At 40.3% G+C, this 24136-nt stretch overlaps 1 protein-coding gene across 2 annotated transcripts; it reads left to right on the forward strand.

Moving 5' to 3' along the window:
* The first annotated feature begins 4810 nt into the window (after positions 1-4810).
* On the forward strand, positions 4811-21494 carry Topors (Topoisomerase I-interacting protein). 2 transcript variants are annotated; one of them, XM_045739256.2, is made up of 3 exons: positions 4811-5380; positions 11356-13988; positions 14168-21494. In XM_045739256.2, the coding sequence occupies exons 2-3, from the start codon at positions 11366-11368 to the stop codon at positions 14170-14172; spliced, it is 2628 nt and encodes an 875-aa protein (XP_045595212.1). In that variant the 5' UTR covers positions 4811-5380; positions 11356-11365; the 3' UTR covers positions 14173-21494. The 2 variants fall into 2 exon arrangements, with proteins under 2 accessions (XP_045595212.1, XP_045595211.1); XM_045739255.2 differs by having other exon boundaries at positions 11356-21494.
* Positions 21495-24136: the final 2642 nt, after the last annotated feature.

A 24136-nucleotide genomic window follows, 5' to 3' on the forward strand; every position in this document is an offset into this window, starting at 1 on the left:
TACTTTCTCGTGAAGGTGTTGCACAGCCTAAATAAATATGGCCACCTAGATTATGCTGCTGCCGCGGCCCTCGACCAGGTCAAGGCCCTCAAGGTTGGACGTGCAGCACACCTCTTCTACGGTCTTGTGGAGCTCTTAGGCCAAATGGCTGAAAACATGAGTGATAGATATGCGGTCGGCTCCTTGGGTTATATAGTTGCTCAAGAGTTGTACGTTGATATCCTTCGTCTGTTTAGAATGTTAGTTATGACTCCACCTACCATGGCTGTATACGCCATTCCGGGCATGGCTCACGTAGCCGTATCTTCACTGAGCAAAATAACATTGTGCCTACCTTCCATGAGGTTCAAATTTGCCACAAATAGTTATACCTGCCTCGTCTCCAGTTTAGATGAAATTTTCCAGACATTAACCTCCCAAGAAGAATCAAGGTCTATCCTGAGAGTTCTGCGTCTCCATCACGCTGGGGTTCTGTCATACATCCATCAGCAGACAGCAGTTTCTGGCTGTCATTTCCATTACTTGCCTACGCCTTATGAGTCAGTGCACGAGTACCCGGAGAAATTTACAGACCTCTTGACACGGGCTGCGATGGAGACGCCGGTGCTCCTGCATTCCTCCAAGATGGTGATAGACGAGTCGACGCTGGTCCATCTGCTGCTCACGTCCCCCTTCGACCCTTTCACACGGTGCCCTCTGCAAGATGGCTCCTACAGTCGCCTCCCGGAACTCCAGGCTGAGATTGTTGAGTGGAAGAACACCTTCAATAGTCTCAACGATAACAGCAGCAGTAGTAGCAACATCACGAGTGGCATTGATAACAACGTCATCATCGCGAGAGGCAGTGATGATAACAATGGCATCGCGAGAGGCAGTGATGATAACAATAGCATCGAGAGAGGCAGTAATGATAACAATAGCATCGAGAGAGGCAGTGATAACAATAGCATCGAGAGAGGCAGTGATAACAATAGCATCGAGAGAGGCAGTGATAACAATAGCATCGAGAGAGGCAGTGACGATGATAACAGCAATACGAGTGACGTGGACACTAGCGCTACTCTGAGTGCCATCGACATCAACAGTAGTGATGAGTCTGGCTCTAGTGATGACTCCGACAGCGAGTCGTCGGAGTCAGATGAGACAGATGACAACATCTTCGAGAGTCTGGCAGACTTTAACGTGAATGAACTGTGCCATTTGCTTTTACAGCTTAAGACTTTCTAACGAGTTTCTTGATGTTTGGACATAAATATACAATTTTCGAACATACACTGTTGTAGATTATAACAATAAATAGAGATGAAAACTCAATTGTGTTATTTCTTTATGATGTTTTATGACAGAATAAAGATATTTGAAAAAGATTAGTTTCTATTTCTACACAATAACAATACCCTTAAGGTGTATTAAACGAAGTTATACTAAGTTATTCACAAGAATAAATGAGTTGGTGAGATTACGTAAGATTGGTAGTTGTACATTCTTACACTGGGCTGGCTGTACCAGTTATGGAGCTGGTGGAGTTAGTGTAGACCTCTAGGTTTTCCGTTTTTTCTTTGACCGAGACTTTTGCTGAGCTGTCATTTGGTGAGGTGACATGAGGAAGTCTTGAACCGAGTAGGTGTCGTATTTGCGGTGCGGCGGCGGAGCTCCTGCTAAGACTTCCTTGTCCGAGGTGTCCGTAACTTCCTTAGTTGGTGTTTTCGTCTTTCGCCGCCTCGCAGTCTTATGTAGGCTCAGGTGTCGTGGATTGGTGGTAGAAGCTATTTAAGGGGCGTTGGTTAGCATTTGTAGACAACACGTCTGCTAGCGCGGCTGCCGAGATGGTGATGGTAGGAGTGTTAGGAGCTGGAGAGGGAATAATCTGTTTGTGCCGCCCGGGTCATGGGTGGTTCTGGAGTCGGTGTTGAAATCGACCTCGTGGTGCTCTCCGGAGTGGTAGTGGAGGCATTGGGACTCGCTCCAGGGGCTATGATGGGTTCCAGGCCACTGGCTAGGTATAATATGTTCAGTTCACTGACAAAACGCTGGTGGTCGTCTGATCCATCTGCTAGTCTAATAAGACAATGAATAATGCCTGCACAGGTGGCTGCGAAGGAGCCTGTGGGGCCTTGGGTCCCCATTGTGAAGGCTGGGTCACCTGGTTGGATGAATTTCTGGTCGGTTGGTGGGAGCTGAGGTGGTGGGTTGAGCGGCTGGCGCTCTGTTCGAGGTAGAAGGGTTGTTTCTCGTGGCTTCAACCTGGGCCTTGATGTTTTCCTGTCTGTGGGGACAGCGGCAGGAAATTGCTGGGGATTACATATGGAGTAGGGATTACATATGGAGTAGTGATAGTCCAGGGCGCAGAGGCTGTACTAATGGACAGGGTGCCGACACTGGTTGGCGAGGTGGGAGATTTGTTGTTTAAGATTCGCTACTCAGAACAATAAGTTCCAGTAGCACGGGCTATGGTGAGCCCGTGGAGGGCTCACCATAGTGGAGGCTACTTTGGAGCTACGTTAGTGGAGGCTCTTTGGTCTAGAGATCTGGCGATGGATGGAGGTCTTCATGATGGTTTTCAGCCTGGGGAGCTGGCAATACCAGTTATGGAGCTGGTGGGATTAGTGTGGACCTCTAGGTTTTCCGTTTTTTCTTTGCCTGCGACTTTGGCTGAGCAGTGCTGTCGTGTTGTCGTCGCCCCTAAATCAACACAACAACAACAGTGCTGTCGTGTTGATTTTTGTTCATCTGGGAGCTGAAGGGATCAGAATGTATGTACAATTTTTGTTTATTAACAAGTTTATGTATATTTCGTTTTGCCCGAAATAGTGTGCGTATTAGTGACTTTAGGTATAGTATGTACTACCTCTATCTAGAAATCCAACATTCTGTTTGTAACTAATTTTGAATGTATGTACTTGTCCTTGAATAAACATTATTATTATTATACACAGTAATAGGCTGCTACCTTATTCTATATGAAAGATAGTCTCCGTGGTGTAGTGGTAAGACACTCGCCTGGCGTTCCGCGAGCGCTATGTCATGGGTTCGTATCCTGGCCGGGGAGGATTTACTGGGCGCAATTCCTTAACTGTAGCCTCTGTTTAACGCAACAGTAAAATGTGTACTTGGATGAAAAAACGATTCTTCGCGGCAGGGGATCGTATTCCAGGGACCTGCCCGAAACGCTACGCGTACTAGTGGCTCTACAAGAATGTAACAACTCTTGTATATATCAAAAAAAAAAAAAATGATTACAGTGTAGATAAAAAACCAGCAATAATGTCTTCTAATATTCCTCGGCGAGGCCGCTAGAGATAGCCTATAGAGATACATGTTAGATATTAAGTCACTGCACATCCTCTCATGTGTACTCTATATATTTAAAACTCTGAACAGTAATGCCAATCCTGACCTTAAACGCTTCCTAGAAGGTTGTAACAGAACTCATGGGGCACAACACCAGAAACGAATACCTATTTGATATTCCAAGAGTGCGCCTTAACCAAACTAAAAATGCTCTACAAATCAAGGGACCCAAAATGTGGAATGATCTATCACGTACGTATCACGTACCTATCTTTTTAAGAGAAAAACGAAGTACTACTTAATAAACTCCATGTAACCTACCTTACCCCCAAATTGTCAATTCATAGTTACTTTAGTTCATTTATTATGCACCCCATACCCATCTTGTGGGCGGTAGTGGAAAGGGTTACAGAGGCACATAATGGGCTCAGGGACTGAACCCCACAATTCATTTAGCTAAGCATGTTACAGTCTTGATGGGCTAGTTACAAAATTCAGTATAAGTCGTCACATCATCAATATCTTGCTATTTACAAACAATGCTGTTTGACCAAGTTGTATAATTGCTGAATTCTCCGCGGTCTTCCCCCCCCCCCTATTTTCCTTTTTCTGCACAATTTATACTTAAGTCTCAATTAGTATTAAGCTTTAGTCTAAGTGGGGGGGTTTTCCCTCACCTTCCCCGAAACGCTATGCGTATTAGTGGCTTTAGGTATTGTCTGTACTAGATTTTGATTGTTGCCGCCGGAGGCGGCTAGTTTATTATGCACCCCATACTCATCCTGTGGGCGGTAGCGCAAAAAGCATTACAGAGGGCACAAAAGGTCTTTATCAGACCTCATCTTAGATTATTACATAAACAATTTCATCTATCCTTCACATCTTATAGTTACATGTCAGCTAGTTACAGAGAATGTTCTATTTCAAGAGCTATATATTTACAGTAAGTCATTATACATTAAGTACATTAATGGTAGGTCTTATCGCTAATACATAATTGTTTGAGTTAGTTAGTTCATTTATTATGCACCCCATACCCATTCTGTGGGCGGTAGTGGATAGGGTTACAGAGTCACATAATGTGCTCAGGGACTGAACCCCCACAATTCATTTAGCTAAGTAAGTTACAATCTTGATGAGCTAGTTACAAAAGTCTCGAATAAACATTTTGATTTTGAAATTCAGGTAAAAGGGAAACGCTGCGCTTACTTGTGGCTTTACAAGATTGTAATTACTATCCTATGTATCCTCACAATCCCAATGTACCTTCTTGTATATATATGTAAATTGAATTGAAATTGAAATAAGTTTATTGATGTAAAATACACACAAAGGGATGAGGTAGCTGAAGCTATTCTCACCCCGTTCAGTACATCGTGCTAATACATACATATACACACATCACAAACAATAAACATATTACCGAACATTGAGAGATAAACATCTACATTTCCTTATATATAAATAAAATAAATAAATAAATAGGGTGGGTGATGGGATGGGAAGGGATGGGATGGGGAGGGAGGGTGAAGGCGAGGTAAACAAAGCTGTGGCTGGAGCAGCTGGCGGCCACTGCTGACTTTGCTCCTACATTACACCACCAAACTTGCTTTCTAGCCACTTCCAGGTCGCCCTCACACGCTGCAGTGATCAAGTGCCTCGTTGGGGAGTGCCACTGAAGCAGAAAAGTGCCTCGGCCAGATGCAAATGTTCCGGCACACCGTTGGTGATTGATGAATTTTTTTTTTTTTTTTTAGAGGGGTGTCTCGCAGGAACTTTTTTTTTTGTGTTGTGACGAAGTGTTGTTCCTCTTGAGAGATACTTGACACTTGAGCAGTGTTGTGCCTCCTCTGTGTGGCCTCTTGTTATTGTAACACCAGCCCCCTCTCCCACACCCGTTGAGTAAGATAACCTCATAAAGATAACCTCATAAAGATATCTGATGGGCCCAATGACTACTCTAGCTTGGACCTGTTGGAGAGGTCAAGACCTGAGGTCTACTACACCCGCGCCTTCACAGTTCACTTGAAACTCAGTGATCCTGTCTTCAGGGGAGGTTTACCTGCTATTTGGAGACTCACTTTACCAGGTACGGTAACTAATTCACTAATTTATTTATACATTGAATATATATATATATATATATATATATAAAAGTATATATATATATATATATATATATATATATATATTATATATATATATATTATATATATATATATATATATATATATATATATATATATATATATATATATATATATATATATATATATATATATATATATAATATATATATATAATATATAATACACATGAGAGGATGTGCAGTGACTTAATATCTAACATATTCAGAGATTTGAGTAGGGGTACCGAGTGATGTCTGGGGCCAGAGTTGGATATTATCCTAACAGCAGCTTTGTGTTGAGTAATTAGAGGACGTAAATGATTTTGGGTAGTAGAACCCCAAGCACAAATACCATAGTTGAGATAAGGATAGATGAGAGAGTAATAGTGTGTCACCAGAGCAGGGCGAGGTACATAATATCTGATCTTAGAAAGAATACCAACAGTTTTTTTAAACTTCTTTTGATATATTTAGAATGTGTCCCTGGAAATTCAGCTTGTGGTCAATGAGAATGCCAAGGAATTTGCCATCTACTTTGTTACAAATTTGGGTATTGTTTATCCTGAGATTTATTTGATTTGAGGATTTATTGCCAAACAAAATATAGAAAGTTTTGTCAATGTTGAGGGTGAGTTTGTTAACAGCCAAAGATGGACTTTATTTAGCTCAGTATTTACTGTAACATTTAAAGCAAGGGGGTCATGACTGGAGTAAATGAAGGTTGTGTCGTCAGCAAATAGAATTGGTTTGAGGTGTTGGGAGGCATTTGAAAGGTCATTAATATAGATGAGAAAGAGGAGAAGGCCAAGTATGCTGCCCTGAGGAACACCATTGTTGATGGGTAGGGTGGGAGAAATTGAATTATTCACAGAAACATATTATGTTTTATTTTATTATTATTTATTTTATTATATATTACATATTTTATTATATTTATTATAATATATTATATATAATATATTAATTATTCTTCTACTCCCCAAGCCTGGCCCGAGGCCAGGCTTGACTTGTGAGAGTTTGGTTCACTAGGCTGCTTCTTGGAGCGGCCCACAGGCCCACATACCCACCACAGCCCGGTTGGTCTGGCACTCCTTGGAGGAAACAATCTAGTTTCCTCTTGAAGATGTCCAAGTGTTGTTCCGGCAACAGGTCGGCGTTCAGTCTCCGACCGTCCTCAAGTGGTTGGGCACCATTCCTCACCCCTCCCCCCATCCAATTCCTAATCCCTATCCTGATCCCTTCCAAGTGCTATATAGTCATATTGGCTTATCACTTTCCCCCGATAGTTCCTACCTTCTTAGAAGAATAAGTTCCCAGAATTGCAGCCATGTTAATGCCAATGGCTTTCCTACTGCCAAATCCCCAGAAGGTGTAAGAAATTGCCCTTTCGTTAATTTGAAAGAGCAACCATAAGATTTCCTCCAAATAACATTAATAATAATAATTTTTATTGAAGCAAAAGTATTTAAATACATAGAAAATGAGAAGATTGTATGAATCATGGGGTAGGACAGGTACAGTGCCAAAAGCCACTAATGTGTGTTGCATTTCAGGAATAAAATGGTAAAAACTAAAGACTTAAAACTAAATGAGATCAAAAGTAATAATGAATTAAGGTTGAGGAAAAGAAATAAAGTAATGATTACATGATGATTGGAACAGCAAAAATTGCAACAGAACATTACTTTTACAGCATAAACAGAAGAAATATTTTTTTTTTTATTAAATTTTTACATGATAGACAACAGCTATAGTACAGGTTCAGTAAACAAATTTCAATAACATCACATTGGTTAACATTTATGAATAATTCACTGTGCCGGGGGAGGCGGGGGGCAGGAAGCCAGTGAATTCATACACGTTAGGCTTTTATCCTAATTAATACCCTCCCCCCTTCGGGTCAAATTACTGACCCCGCCCAGGATGCAACCCCACAACAAGTTGACTAACTCCAGAGTACCTGCTTGCTGCTAGGTGAATAGAGGCATTAGGTGAAAGGAAATTTGCCCAACCATATCTGCCGCATTCGGGATTCAAACCTGGAATTCTCGATTGGACATCCAGAATGAACCCGACTGTACTACCGGGACCCTTAAATGTAGGAATGTAGGTTACATAGAGTTTATCTGGTCTTAGTTTCTTAGTTCTTAGTTTCTCTTTTAAACTGGTTGAGAGAGGGACAGCCTTTGATGTGATAAGAGGAATTATTCCAGGTTTTGGGGCCCTTGATTTACAAAGCATTTCTGCTTTGGTTAAGTTGCAGTCTTGGAATATCAAATAAATATTTGAACTCAGCCAGAAAAATGATAGGATGGATTACGAGAACTTTCAAATCTAGAGATCCCATCACAATGGTTGTACTCTTCAAATCACTTGTGTTGTCCCTTCTTGAGTACTGCTCAGTACTCACTTCCCCCTTCAGAGCAGGAAAGATTGCTGAAATAGAGGAAATACAGAGAACATATACGGTACGCATAGAGGAGATAAAGCACCTAAATTATTGGGATCGTCTCAAAGCTCTCCAAATGTACTCATTAGAAAGGAGACGAGAGAGATACCAAATAATATACACATGGAAAATACTGGAGAGCCAGGTCCCAAATCTACACAGTAAAATAACAACATACTGGAGTGAACGATATGGAAGAAAATGCAGAATAGAACCATTGAAGAGCAGAGGTGCCATAGGCACAATCAGAGAACACTGTATGAACATCAGAGGTCCTCGGTTGTTCAACATCCTCCCAGCGAGCATAAGAAATATTACCGGAACAACAGTGGATATCTTCAAGAGGAACCTAGAATGTTGCCTCCAAGGAGTGCCTGACCAACCGGGCTGTGGTGGGTATGTGGGCCTGCGGGCCGCTCCAAGCAACAGCCTAATGGACCAAACTCTCACAAGTCGAGCCTGGCCTTGCGCTGGGCTTGGGAAGTAGAAGAACTTCCAGAACCCCATCAACCAGGTATCAACCAGAACTCTCAAAACCCTTCCAAGTTGTGCTCCAGGTATGCCTGTGGGTTGTTACAGCCTTCTAGGAAGCGTTTAAGGTCAGGATCAACAGTGCAGTATATAATATTACATATACAGTATATATAATAAATAAATAACTCAGACGCTCCCTAGAAGGCTGTACCATACCAACCCACGGGCATATATATACAGTACAGCTGTATATATATAAATATGACCCTATGTTCTGGGTACTCCCAGGCAAATGCTCTAGACCACTACATGGTCAAAAGCTGCACACTAATGCTGCACACATACATACATACATACATACATACATACATACATACATACATACATACATACATACATACATGAGAGGATGTGTAATGACTTGATATCTAACATGTTTCAAAGTTTTAATTAAGGATTTAAGTATTTATGTCCCATATGTTCTGATGCACAATGCCTAACTCGTTTAGTAATAGAAAAGATTGTTTTACAAAGAATACCGTGATGAACTCTGGGAAACATTTCCAAATTCTGTGATGAATGCAGGAAAATGAACCTTAGTCTGCTTATCCTTTCAATTTTGCACTGCCTTCTGACCTGGGCAGCCACCATTTGGTTGGTATATACTGTAGTTCCTTAGTCTCAGAAGTCTTTTGTAGAAATCACAAACCTACTTTTGGTGTAGGAGAATCTTGTGAACTAACATGACCCAGAAGTTCCATAGGGTAAAGCTGCAGGTGTCTGGACACGTATTTTACCTAAATTTATGAGACCTGTCATCTCTGTAATGGCTTCAGTGGAGAAAGGAAACCAGGAGCTTGTCCAAGGCCCTGATTAGGCTTCAGTGGAAGCCTCAGGAACCCTAGAGGATGCAGTTGAATCCCAGGTTGCAACGCTTTTGACCATGTTGCGGTGTAGTTATCTTGAGGTTATCCTAAGATGATTTGGGGGCTTTTTTGTGTCCCCACGGCCCGGTCCTCGACCAGGCCTCCACCCCCAGGAAGCAGCCCGTGACAGCTGACTAACACCCAGGTACCTATTTTACTGCTAGGTAACCAGGAGCCAGTGGTCTAGAGCATTTGCCTGGGAGTACCCAGAGCATAGGGTCAAATCCTCCTCATGAGTCCTATTGATTTATTCATTGATACTTCATGTTAATGTGATTTCTTTGTGCAGTTATCCCATGTTTGCATTATTTAAGACCTTTTTAAAGAAGTGATCTGGCTTAATATCCTCCAACTTGTTTAGTATTTTAAAGGGCTTGATGAGATGAGTCCTGTCATGTGTCATGTTTGGTTTGTTGTGTTGTTAGTCATGTGACCCTTAACCATGCATTTACCAGGTATGAGTTTACTTAGCTCTGGAATAATTTTTGTAACTGTGTTGAGCTTCCTCCAACGCAGATGCAGTGGAACCTCGGTACTCAAACTTAATTGGTTTCAGAAGGCCGTTTGAGTGCCGATCTGTTTGAGTACTGAATAATTTTTTTCCGTAAGGAATAATGTAAATTGGATTAATCTGTTTTGTTTTGCCAACTTTCTGAATACTGCCCTGGTGGTGGTGGACACAATTAAAATTCACACAATTTTTATCGTAGTGCTACTGCTCTTTCTGTCTCTTTAGAGGGGTCAGTTTTTTTTTTTTTTTATATTATTTTCTACCACAGACGTGGCCACACATTTACAATGCTAACCAGCATATATACATTTTCTTCTGTCCTCCATGGACAGGGTTAGAGAAGTGTTAAACATATAGTTCAAGGGTTTATTAAACACTCAACCACAGAAGGTGATTCGGTGCTTTTAAAATGCTAAGCTAACCTACATACGTAAATACATAGATACACAGATTTACGTATGCCCTACATAAAGTGTTTGATGTGTCTTTTACATAGTGTCATTAATGTACATTCACAAAGGTGAAATGTAATTCTGATCAGCTTCCATATATACTTTATACCCATACATATACATACATATATACACACACACATGCATTCACATACATTTGTCTCATTTACTCTGACAGGGTGAGATAGCTGATAAAGAAACTAGTGTGCAATTAAGCACTTAAGGCCAGTGTTTGGCTCATGGTCCCCGGTAGGCCTAAAAGAGCTCTATGGCTGACGGAACTTTGTAGTTTTGCACTGTTATCAACATTGTAGCTTCAGGGAGTCACCAGGGCTAACCTATAAATAGGCATTTCATGACATTCAATGCTGTTTTGTTTTTTCTTGGAAGTGAGACATTTCCTGGGATCTGACGTGTTAGATCGTCCCGACACAAATATCGATCGATAGTTGTGTCATCCCTTATGGAATGAATTAGCCTTGCCCCATATAGTTTGTTCAAGCAAGGATACACTGTAATCCTTTGTGATAGTTTCAGTTTGGACTGCAAAACACTGCATTTGCCTCAATTAGGAGGTAAGTTATAAAGTGGACTGTTTGATTTGCATGTTTTTTACCTCGAATGTTGGGAAATAAATATGATGCTATATTTGTGAAAGTAACAGTACTAGGTGCTGCTCTGTTTCCTGTCTAGCATCTGACCAAGTTGGTGGTACAGTCTTACTTGGAGAGGGTTCTGGGAGTTCTGCTCCCCAAGTCAGGCCTGAGGCCAGGCTCATCTTGACATTTTTAACTAGCACTGGGGTAAGAGGAGAGGAGATAGGGAGGATAGGGGAAGAGAGGGGGAGGGGAGATAGGGAGGATAGGGGAAGAGAGGGGGAGGGGAGATAGGGAGGATAGGGGAAGAGAGGGGGAGGGGAGATAGGGAGGATAGGGGAAGAGAGGGGGAGGGGAGATGTGTGATGGGGTACTGCTGGGTACCCCAATCTAATAGTAACAAATTGTTCTGAATGGAATTAACAAGGTATGCAGTGTTTTAAAGTATTTTTGTGTACAGTGTAGACAGATTATCTAAATTAATGAGGCACAAGTTTAGAAATAATATTGTTACTTTTGGCTTTTCAGGTTCTACAAGATGTCCTCTCCAAGGGAAAAACTACAAGGGGCTGATGCATGCCCGGTGATGAACTCCAGCATGTCTGCATGTACTTCTGAAAAGAAGAGTCCCTCTGGTTCTCGCACTCCAGAGAGGCCTCCAAGTGATAATTCACCCATTTCAGATGATACATGTCCAATCTGTCTTAGCCATATTACTGATAAGTGTGTGGCCAATTCATGCCTTCATGGTTTTTGTTTGGTGTGTCTCAAAGAATGGTCTAAGCAAAAAGCAGTATGTCCTCTTTGTAAACTGAGCTTCACAACTATAATGTATGACATCAAATCTGAATCAGAATATAAAGAATGGAAGGTTCCAAGACCAGAGCCATTGGAAAGAAGTCAGGGCATTGCCAATTTTCAGGAGTTTCTTGATGCCGAAAGGCGAAGGTTCTTCGGATATCGCACAACAAATTTTCCTGGTGCTGCCACACTGCGCCGACAGCATCCTGGACGAACACATGCCATTCCTGATGCCATTCCTTCTGGGCCTCGTGAACGCAGACACTCCAGATATTATCTTAGAGGTTCATCTATGTTTCGCCTTAGTGTTTACCTCAATAACGTTTGGGTGCAACCTATAGCAGATATTACTGGTCGCTACAGACAAAGCTCTCCGGATTTATATCGAGAGCAACCTGCACTCACACACCGTTTGGTGCCCTGGGTAAATCGTGAGCTGGCAGCACTTTTACCATCATCCAGAATTGGGGTTGTTCTTGGAGAAGTTATGGATCTTATTGAAAGATATGCCATTAATTCTCGAGAATTTCGACGTGCCATGCAAGAACATCTTGGAAGACGAACAAATCATTTTGTTCATGAGTTTTACCATTTTGCTCGCTCACCTTATGACATGGTTGGCCATGACAATGCAGCTCAGTATGTTCCAAGATATGGATTTAATAATGAAGACAGTAGCACCAGCAGTTCAGATGACAGTGATGCTGTAGTAGAGGTGGACATGAGTGGGAACCCTGTCATTGTCTCGGCAGGAGAAGCCCGCCAGGGTACCACTACACCTGGAGCGGTTGAGAGAGAAGAAACTTTAACACACGAAGGTTCTGTAGTAATCAGCAGTGACAACTTTTCCAGTAGTGAGAGTAATGAACCAACAAGCCTGATGTCAGGGTTAGCACAGACGCAGCCAGATTTTTCCGAGACTCATAATCCAGAGCCGCCTGAATCACTTTACATGAATCGCTTGATAGGTCGTGCCAGGGACTTTCTCAGTACCATTAATGAGGGAGCATCAACGTCTAGACCTGCGGGAAGCTCAGGAATGCAAAGTGCTGCAAATAGCACATTGAAAACAGAAGTCTCCTCAGACAGTGAACAGTCTGATGCTTGTATTGTTATTGAAGAAGTGAAGAAAAGACACAAGACTCCAGAAATAATTAATCTAGATAGTGATGAAGGTGAGCAACATGCACCACCATTAAAAGAAAATGATAATCATTGGAAGAAAAAGCTTAGTAAAGATTTCATAAAGGACAAAAATAGCAGTGTATCGAGTGTTTCTTCTCGCCAACATAAAGTTAAAGAAAAACAAAAGCCCACCCTTAAGCGAACAAATTTTCCTCTACATATTAGTCAATCCAGCTGCAGCAGCACTTCCAATAGAAAATCGGCCAAAGAAGATCATAGTTACTGCAATGAACATGACTCGGCAAGTATTGAAGCATCTAGCTCAAATGATCATAATGGCTCAATTCAGACTTCCTCCATTGAAATTTCACTAAAGTGGCATAAAAGTTCTAAGAATCATGACTCGACATTTAGTGTGAAAAAAAAGGATAAGCAGTGTGCAAGTCTGACAGATGCAAGCTCCTCAAATGATGATTCTAGTTTGCCAAATTTATATTGTAAAAAACGTAAGCAAAAAGACAAAGGCAAAAAGGCTAGCAATAAAAGAAACCTTACGGCAAAGAGTAGGAGTACTGGCAATACGGTTGGGTCTCTCTCCTCTCGGAATAGGATGAAATCCCCATCAAGAGAACTAAATGCATCACCTAAACGAATGAAAAAGGACCACAGATCAAAGATTAAGAGTTCGTCGAGGTTCAGTTCATGTCATGATGCCCATGCAAGAAACAGCTTCACACCTTCTAATTCCTCAGAAAGCTCTGAAGAATCATGGTGCCCCTCAGACCGCCTTTGGACACCACCGTCTAACAAAACAGAAGGATCATCGTCTCAAGATCAATGTTGGGACAGCCACAGCAAGCAATCATCGGGTGACTCGAAGGATTCATGCTTCAGGGAATGGAAAGATGAACACAGCAGCTCTAAATCGAAGCATTCCAATAAAAAGAGGAAAAGAAAGAGTAAAGACAGACGAAAGAGTGAAAAAAGCAAAAAGAGTAAGAAAAGTAAGCATAAAAAAAAAGGAAAATCTAAAAAATCAGTTTACAAGTGTAGTTCTTCAGATTCAGAGACCGATTTTTCAGAGCAAAGCTCTAAGAGACAAAAGAAGAGAAAACGTAGACTAGCAGATAGCTCTTCTAGATCCGAGTCCGAGTCCATAGAGATTGGGTCGAGGAAAAGAGCAAGAAAGACTATGATATTATCTGACACGTCCTCCACCTCTCATGTATCGCCAGGTAGTGTTCATTCATCACATGATGACTCTTGATCAAAGTTATATGCATGGCTTATGATGTTTTAATATACTGTATATCAATAAAGCCACCTTATGTTTATTATGCATAAAAGTTGTCTTAAAATTAAATTCATGTAAATTTGTCACAAATAATAAATGCATTAACTTTTATTTTTCCAGACTGAGGTGTGCCTTAGGTCATAACGGCAGGTATTCCTCCGCAAAACTTTTCTTGGCATGTAGAGGTGAAAAGTGGAGTTGTGAAGTTATATTAATCACTTTCTGCATCAGACTTCAGTTCAATTTTTCATATGATTTATAAGGGATGATAATATTGTGCATCGGAGACAGTGTAATTTCCTTCCAAAACTTAAATTCTTGGGGGCTCAGAAGACCTGGTTAAACCTCCATGATGGTGCTCATTTTGAGAAGATACAGTTTGGCTGTATGTAGTAAACGATGCTTATTAAGTCCAGGCACATTTATTGAGACCATAAAGACCATAAAATGCAAAAGGATAGCATAGGATATTTCTACCCTCCTGTGCTTATTAATTGTTACGACTATATCTCAGCCCAATTTTTCTAGGTTTACCAATTTTCCTGAGCATATTAATAAATGTTGAATGGCTGCAATTGCTTGCAGCTTACAGTACCCTGCATGCTTGGGGGTGATCCTGGGCAGTGGGGGTGCAAATCATAGTTTGGTCAAAAAAAAGAGTTTTTAGCAATTTATATCTCATGAGGAGTAATTTATGAGGATTGGTTTCATGGGGGAAGATAACGTACAGTGTGTTATCTGCAGCTCCGGCTCATTGTTCTGTAACATGCAGTATACTGTCATCTGGTTTAATGAGGATTGTTAAGCATATTAGAATTTTTGTACAAAGCCTTAGTAATAAGATATGAACCTGAGTATTATTATAACTTTTCTTTTATAATTGTTCCAAGTAGTCTATTTTAAACAAAACACTAACCTACTGTGGGAGAATCTTGAGAGACCATTCTCTCACTGCACAGTGCACCGATCCTCGTGCACACCTACACTGTTCCCTTTATGCCATTATGGGACATGTCCTATGTGTAGGCCTGTTACTTTCCATGATGGATGCCTGCAGTTTGCTTTATCCTGTCCTTGTTTTGTCACTCGCCTCTACCATCCCCCGGATCATGTTATTTATCCCTCCCATCTTATGTATACCACATGTACAGTATTTCTTCAATGTTTCATTTTTACAACCTAATTTCTAGATTTATTTGTCTTCTAATTCATGTAACACTTGCAGTGGTCAGGGCTGGATGGCAACATAGTCCATGTAACACTTCCAGTGGTCAGGGCTGGATGGTAACATAGTCCATGTAACACTTGCAGTGGTCAGGGCTGGATGGTAACATAGTCCATGTAACACTTCCAGTGGTCAGGGCTGGATGGTAACATAGTCCATGTAACACTTGCAGTGGTCAGGGCTGGATGGTAACATAGTCCATGTAACACTTCCAGTGGTCAGGGCTGGATGGTAACATAGTCCATGTAACACTTGCAGTGGTCAGGGCTGGATGGTAACATAGTCCATGTAACACTTGCAGTGGTCAGGGCTGGATGGTAACATAGTCCATGTAACACTTGCAGTGGTCAGGGCTGGATGGTAACATAGTCCATGTAACACTTCCAGTGGTCAGGGCTGGATGGCAACATAGTCCATGTAACACTTCCAGTGGTCAGGGCTGGATGGTAACATAGTCCATGTAACACTTCCAGTGGTCAGGGCTGGATGGTAACATAGTCCATGTAACACTTCCAGTGGTCAGGGCTGGATGGCAACATAGTCCATGTAACACTTCCAGTGGTCAGGGCTGGATGGCAACATAGTCCATGTAACACTTCCAGTGGTCAGGGCTGGAAGGTAAATCACACCACCTCCACTGTGCACTGATACTTTCAAGGCCTCTGTAAAACTATTATTTTCCTAATTATTTCTTGGTGCAGTGTTGTATGATTGCACAGTGTTAGTCCCTAATGCATTGTTTCAATTGCTTGAACTATTGTGTTTTATGTGATAAGCTCTTCAAAATATACTTTACATTACTCTGGAATTTTAGTACATTTGAATATGCCCTCTATTTCCATCTTCTATTTTATAACTTCTGTATTCTGTTTTCTTTCTCACTACCCTTTAACAAAACAATTTCTCTTCTGGCTTTCAGTAGCTTCACAGTGCCTTACCTCTGGACCATAGAGGCATCTGGAAAACTCTTAAGACCTTTGGACTTAGTGCATAGTAATCAAAGATAGTAGTATATTGTGATCAAAGATAAACTACCTAGAAAATATAGGCAAAGCAAAACAAACTACATGTCTTGATGTCTTGAAGAAAGAGAGAGAAAATGTAAACAATCTCAACACATGCACCTGGTAGCTCAGGTCATCCATGGATTCAACCTGCTTGCCTGCCTGCCTTACTCTCATGCCTTGGGTTGTCCTGCAGAAATCACTAAGAAATCTTTTTGACCTGACTAGGATTCGACTCCCCGCTGCCCAGGATCACCCCAATTGTGCAGGGTATTGTAACCAGCCTCATTGATCATTGGTGAAGTAGTTACAGTACCCTGTGCGCTTGGGGGGTTCGAATCCTAGTTTGGTCAAAAAGAGTTCTTAGCGATTTATGGCTCATATGTTCGTGCAGCCTTACATTCATACATACACACTGTATACAGTATATATATATATATTTTTTTTGTGCTTGGCTATGTTATTCATAGGTATGCCTTGCTTGTTTGAGATTTTGCTTATGTGTTGAATAAGGAATATTTCAGTTTAATTCAGTGACACAGTACACATCTCCCTCCCCCCTCAATCCATACTTTTCAGGCATCTGCATGAGGATTCAACCTTCCTATCTATGCATCTGGTTTATATGACCATTAACAGATCAGATGGCCAGTTACCATTTGGACTAGGTGGCTTGCTTGTCATATATTCTCTAACATACTATATTATATTCTTTACTAGAATATATCAATATAATCATAGCATATTTGATATGATTTTGTATGCCTTTTATCACTTCGTAGGTTGTTTTGTGAGGCTTCATATTATTCATCTGTGATTCAACTTCTGCTGCTTGTAACTTTCAGTAATGAGAGTCGGTATTATCAGACTGATGGAGATTTCAGTTTTATCTGGTACTCTGCCTGCCGGTTTCAAGTTTTTCGTTGTCCTGTGTGGTACCCGAGTCAGTGCCCCAGGAAGCTACTGAGAACGTCCAGAAGAGGGGGTTTCATTACATTCAACATTTAATTTCTTCCCATATCCTCGTCTGCTTTTTTCTTTGCCCCCTCTAAATCAGTCATTTTAAATATAAAAAATCACTTTATACTTTTTGTACTCTTCTTTTTTTATATTTCTTTCAGTTTTCATTCAGATCATTTAGTTGCAGATGTTTAATATGTGCAGCTTTTTTCACTGCTTGTTTTTACCTTCTTCTCCAGTCATAGCAGTTCCTTCCATCACAAACAATTTCTGCTTTACTCTGAGAAATATATGTATACTTTCTTATCAATTTTTATCATAAATATTTCTCACTTTAATTTTTTTGAGCTTCTTCATTGTTTTCTTCATCGTCCTTTAAACAATCTGTAATTACATTCCTCCAGTCTTAGCCATCTGTCACGGTGTTTTCTGCAGTCCCAGCCATCTGCCATGGTCCTCTACCGTATCCAACCATCTGCCACTGCTCTTTCAGACCCAACCGTCTGTCACTCTTCTCCAAATCTAACCATCTGTCACTTTTTGTGAAATTAAATGTTCACTCTGTATTTCAAATAATTTCTCTAGTTATTTCTAAATGCATTTCAGTTTAACAATCTATTTCATATACAGTATATTAAACATGTGTACGGTAATCCTCTCTCTCATTTATGAACACCGCAGTATATGGTTAGGAATCGAGTTTACTTTTTAAATATACTGTACTGTAATTATTTATGATTTAACCAATGAAAAGCATACATTCACTGTTAATGTTTGGGTTTTATTTAGTTTTCCCCTGCATAGGTAAAGCTTTTGCTGCAAGGGTGATGACCTTAGGAAATGTTTTGTTTTCACAATTGGACTACAACTGAAGTCAAAAACAAACACACACACACACACACACATACATACATACATACATACATACATACATACATACATTTGAAACTTAATGCCAATGAAATTATGAAATTGCTGAAAATCGACACATTCAATGGTCACTAAATACCCTCTACAGTTGAAGTTTCTGGGCAGAATGATAAATATGGAAATTTAAGGCAATATCTATAAAATAGGAATATCTTTTAGACCTAAAGTATGACTTTTTTTTAACTAGTATTAAAATACAGTACTATTTGAATATCATTACTGTTTGTACTGACTTGTGTTACTTCTCAACTACAGATTAATACTGTAATACTTTAATACTTTAAAAAATAGATTAATACACTCATCAATGATGCAGAAAAAAGCAATTGTAACTCCTCAAATATAAATCCAATATACTATAAATAAAACTCCACTTACCCGAATAAATAGTTGCTTGTTTATGTCTGGATATGAGATCTCTGTCATTATATTTGTTAGCACAATCTTACTACTGTATACTGGATTGGCCTCATCAGTCACACCAGACGCTGCACCAGGATTGACAACTAGGGCGCAACTCCATGGTCTCCCGAGACTGGGGGATGCCTACTACTACTACTACTGTATATACATATACAGTTTTTTTTTAATAGAAAATGATTCTTGTTTAGTCCATTTGTGAATGTCATAGGGTCTGTATCAGATGGCTTACATATTATAGCCTACATGTATATTAAGTAAATTAATAATTGGAGAAAGACCGTAACTAAACCACCCCAAAATGCCTCTGAACCCCCCTGTCATTGTTGACTGAAGGTTCACAGCACTGAATTGTGCAGACTGTAACTTTTTCCTGTACCCAATACACAGTATAACAGTTTTGTTCTTTCTTTAATAAACTAAATTTCCTTGCTTTATTATGGATTCCTGCATTACGTTTATTGTAGTGTATTTATTTTATGATTATTTTGATTGGTTTATTTAATATAATTTCCGATTGTAACTATAATATCTGCCATCTGCCATTGTTACTGCGTGAGTGTGTCTGACCTTGACGATGAACCCAGCCCCTCCCACCCCCCTTTTTGCCTCCCCCCTCCACACATACACATATATCCTCCCCCCCCCCCTTCTGGTGATAACTGTATTTATAGATAATTGTTATGTACTGTCTGTCTTTTCCCCACACCTGCTGTCTCTTCTCTCTTCCCACACCCAGTGTCACTTTCCACACCCAATGTCACTTTCCACAACCAGTGTCACTTTCCACACCCAGTGTCACTTTCCACACCCAATGTCACTTTCCACACCCAGTGTCACTTTCCACACCCAATGTCACTTTCCACACCCACTGTCACTTTCCACACCCAGTGTCACTTTCCACACCCACTGTCACTTTCCACACCCAATGTCTCTTTCCACACCCAATGTTTCTTCTCACACCCAATGTCTTTTCTCACACCCAATGTCTCTTCCCACACCCAATGTCTCTTCCCACACCCAATGTCTCTCCTCACACCAAATGTCTCTTCTCACACCCAATGTCTCTTCCCACACCCACTTTTCTCTTTTTAAATACAGTATCTGATATAATTAATATTTGATTACAGAACTATGTATCATATGTGCTTCAGATATTGAACTTTGCATTTGTATATGCAAACCTGAGAACAAATTAACTCCTGTATTTCCTTTTCCACCATTGTATATTTGTGGCTCTCAGATTTATTTGTATACACTAAAGTTAGCTTTTTTTTTTTTTTTTAGTTTTTCTTTCCATGGCGAGTGTGTCTGCCTTTGCTCTCCAGAGTTGTACACGGCAGTACTCCCTCTTGCAAAACTGTGACACTTGGTATGATCATCCCGCATCCTTGACGAGTTGTCTTTGTTTTGAAGTATCGTGTTATGTACTTGCTTTCCTTGTCAAGACGCATTACGTCTCAACACCTCCTGGTCTTGTATGCTGGATCAAATCCTAACAAAGTGTTCTTCTTGTTCTTTTTTTGAATGCATTTCGTCCAGTTTACTCTATTTGAATTTCTTTTTTGGATAGTTATTTTTAGCAATATAAAAGTGTTACCAACTATTTTCCTAAAAGGCATAATTATATTTGCCCTCCACAGCCTGATAGCATGAGTGCATCGTTTGTTTCTTGTGTTTGTCATTATCCTGGTGCATTATAATTTCAATGCTTACTAATGTCCAAGAATATTTTGCCATTTTAGTGTATTCAAGTTTGTTGATACTTATTTCTAAACTTGTCATAAGAAGCAGGATGTTATTTTTTTTGTTTTTTTGTTTTGTTTTTGTTCTACAGTACTTTATTTCCATTCACAGTGCAGTAGTGTGCTGCATATTTATGCATTCCTTATACTGGTCACATTTATGTTAGAGAACACCACTAGTATTGTTCTCCAACACTCTTAACATAGTGTTCTCAGCGTTAGGCACGTTCGCCTTACACCGGCCTCATTAACACTTCAGAATATTCAGTGATTGAAATTGAAATAAGTTTATTGAGGTAAAATACGCACAAAGGGATGAGGTAGCTCAAGCTATTCTCACCCCGTTCAGTACATCGTGTTACTACATACATATACACACATCACAAACAATAAACATATTACCAAACATTCTTGAGATATTCAGTGGTGTGATACACATTGTTACTCATTCAAGTTTTGGCAGTGGTCACTTTTGTTCTTGTTGCTCTTGCTTCCACATTACCTTTTCATGCTGTGGTACATAAAACTGATCCCCCTTTTTTGTATGCAGTATTTCTATGATAAACCATTTTAATTTTGCATTTTTATTATGGAATCTTATTGCATATACTGTATTTTGCATTTTAATTATGGAAGCTTATTGCATATACTGTATTGCGAGAATAACTGTGGCCTGGCAGCAGTTTGAGATTGTGTAATGTAATACGGACACGGGCACCACCCAGCTAGAAAGCTAGTCATATCCTTGTAAATACATTTATGTAATATACAACCTATGAGGATTAAGAAAGTTATAGCCATGCTTGTGTAATAAATTGTGATAATTAATATTGTTGCATAATACAATAGCTTCATAAAATACCGACTCATTACATTATCTTAAATTACAACATTAATTGTTGTATATGTATCACTTGAGCAAATCCAGCTTGCAGGTGAGAGATGCCACATTACCGTGTTGTATACTTAAAAGGATTATGTGTATCGCTCTGAATATATGCAGAGACAACTGTGAGAAGGTACAGTATATGCATAATGAATTTTTGAGAATTTCTATATGTAAATACATTTTTTTCTTTTAGGAAACTTTAATTATAATTTGAAGACATTTTGTATTTGATCATTGGACATTTCCTTGTGTCAATATAAATGAGCAAAGAAAACCTTGATATTTTATTAATCTCATTACTGATACACGAGTGTCGTGGGAAGCTGTGATATAGAGCACACAAGGTAATAAAGTGTAAGTGTGAGAAGAGTATAGCAAGAGTTTGATTATATTCAACGAATGTTTGATGGAGACCGGTGAAGTGTGCTTTCAAGTGATATTACGGGTATGGGGAGAAGATCAAGAAGGCATGCACATTTAGTAAATGATGGAGCAAGAATTGAGTGAGAATTCTTGTTCTGAACCGTGTTCTCAGAACACAGTTGAGAATAAGGTTAGGTGGCAGCAGTTTATAAAAGGGAGTGATTGTTTGAATAACACAGTTCATGAGGACCCTGTACACTAAACTCTGAAATTTCTTAGTGCTGGCCTACTGCAAAGAAGGATTTTGCTAGAGTGAGAGTTGCCAAGTTTTCATGACACTAGTATGAGATACAGTATGTTGAATGAAACTAAGAAAGTGGGATAATGATTGTATTTTGGAATGTTACATGTTAAAAAAGTACGTTTCTGACAAAAAAAAGGATTTGTCAGAAATGCAATATAGTGCAACCCTCATTATCCTGATTGTTGTTGTGTGTATAATCTGGTTTTCCATACACAAATATCCAGTTCTCCATCCCCATTAACTGGACATCCAGCCAGTTAATGGGGATATACCTACATTAAATGGAGGTCACAGCAGTGGACACAATGTAATGTAGGAGATTTGAGCCTGGGCTACTATAAGTTAGAATAGGAACCAGCAGACACTGATTAGACAGAACTCGTTTGCTCCCACTGGCACTCAAATAGTGGTTCAGTTTGCCATAAACCAATCAAGGCAGCAGCAGCAGGCATTCTGCTGCAGTATAGATGACAGTGGGGGCTTATTTGAACCTTGCTGTAGACTTAAACAAAATATACATGTATATTTCTCTTATAATTAACACACATTGAGCCAGTACCTAGCAGGAAAACTCTGCCAGGACCAAGTAGGGACTCTTGGCCAGGACCTAGCATGAACTCTCAGCTGGGACCTAGTACGGACTCAGCCAGGACATAGGTAATTATCAAAGGAAGGCACTAAGCCCAGGAGACTATGTAGCACTATCAGTATTGCTAAATATCAGTGAGGATGCCAATATGAGAACAAAAACACGTAATGAGAGCGATATCAAAGCTATCAGATTCACCAAGGATTTTGTCGAGGGACATTAGGAAAGCAAGATATATAATCGTCCTGAAAATTGGGACATTTCCAAGGAGGCGCACGACTGTAAGTGGAACATTGCAGTTTAGACAGGAGCAGGAGGAGTGTTCCATTGAATGTCCATTAGTTAAGCATGTATGGACAATACGTAACCAAGCCAAAGCTGTTTCCCAGCATCTATTACACTGGTAAGAGGAAGGCAAAAGGGGATATGTTACTCTTGAGAGTGCACAGTTTGTTACCTATAACCTCAGACCAGCGACTCTGCCAACGGTCTCAGATTGGGGAATGAATGAAAGGGTAGATGTCCGAATAAGGCATTCCTTTTTCGGAAATAGGGCAAGTTTGGGTAACCTCCTTTGTATTCACCTAGTTGGCATTGTGGCATTGTCTGCATGTTTATTTAAAGTAATACCAATAGGGCTGGAAACCCAACAAAACTCAACTGTCTAAAATCTGCTAGCGATAAGAAATAGCCAGTGTTGAATTTCGACAACCACAGGATGTACAGTATAGGGTTAAATGACAACAGGACCATGAGGGCACTGCAGAAGTTAACCACAATGCCAAAGGAACATTAACATCTGGAAAGCAGTTGACAAAGTGCATACAAAATAGCTCGAAGTTCAGCTGTAAAGACGCTAGTCTTGGAAGACAGGCGGCACATGTAGTTTGGTCAGGAAAGACAACGGAGTAGCTTACACCGTCGGGATCGATACTTAGACCCACCTGTGAAAAGGACAATAGAGTGTTAGTGTGAAAAAGTGTTAAAGGAAATGGCATTTCATAACCATAGGAGGGGTAGACGCCTGCATCTGCAGCTGTACATGTATTATCTGATATCATCAGTGGCATATGCTAGTTTGGCCAACATAAGAACTGCCTTTAAAAACTTGTGTAAGGAATCGTTCAGGACCCTGTATACCACTTATGTCAGACCAATCCTGGAATATGCAGCTCCAGCCTGGAGTCCATCCCTAGTTAAACACAAGACATTGAGAAGATTCAGCGGTATGCCACCAAACTCGTCCCGGAATTGAGAGGTATGAGCTACGAGGAAAGGCTAAATAAGGAGCTGTACCTCACGTTCCTGGAAAACAGAACAGTAAGGGGAGACATGATAACCACTTACAAAATTCTCAGGGAAATTGACAGGGTAGACAAAGACAAACTCTTTAGCACGGGTGGAACACGAACAAGGGGACACGGGTTTTAACTTAGTACCCAGATGAGCCACAGAGACATTAGATTTTTTTTCAGTGTCAGGTTAGTTAACAGATGGAATGCACTAGGAAGTGACGTGGTGGAGGCAAACTCCATGCACAGTTTCAAGTGTAGATATGACTGTACACCAGTTGATTGGCAGTTGAGAGGCGGGACCAAAGAACCAAAGCTCAACCCCCGCAAGCACAACTAGGTGAGTATGCGTGCACCTGCAGCTATAC

Source organism: Procambarus clarkii, chromosome 36, assembly GCF_040958095.1.
Source record: "Procambarus clarkii isolate CNS0578487 chromosome 36, FALCON_Pclarkii_2.0, whole genome shotgun sequence".
Lineage (NCBI taxonomy): Eukaryota > Metazoa > Arthropoda > Malacostraca > Decapoda > Cambaridae > Procambarus > Procambarus clarkii.

Coding starts and splice junctions, on each gene's coding strand:
- Topors (XM_045739255.2), top strand. CDS start 11,366: ATGTCCTCTCCAAGGGAAAAACTACAAGGGGCTGATGCATGCCCGGTG.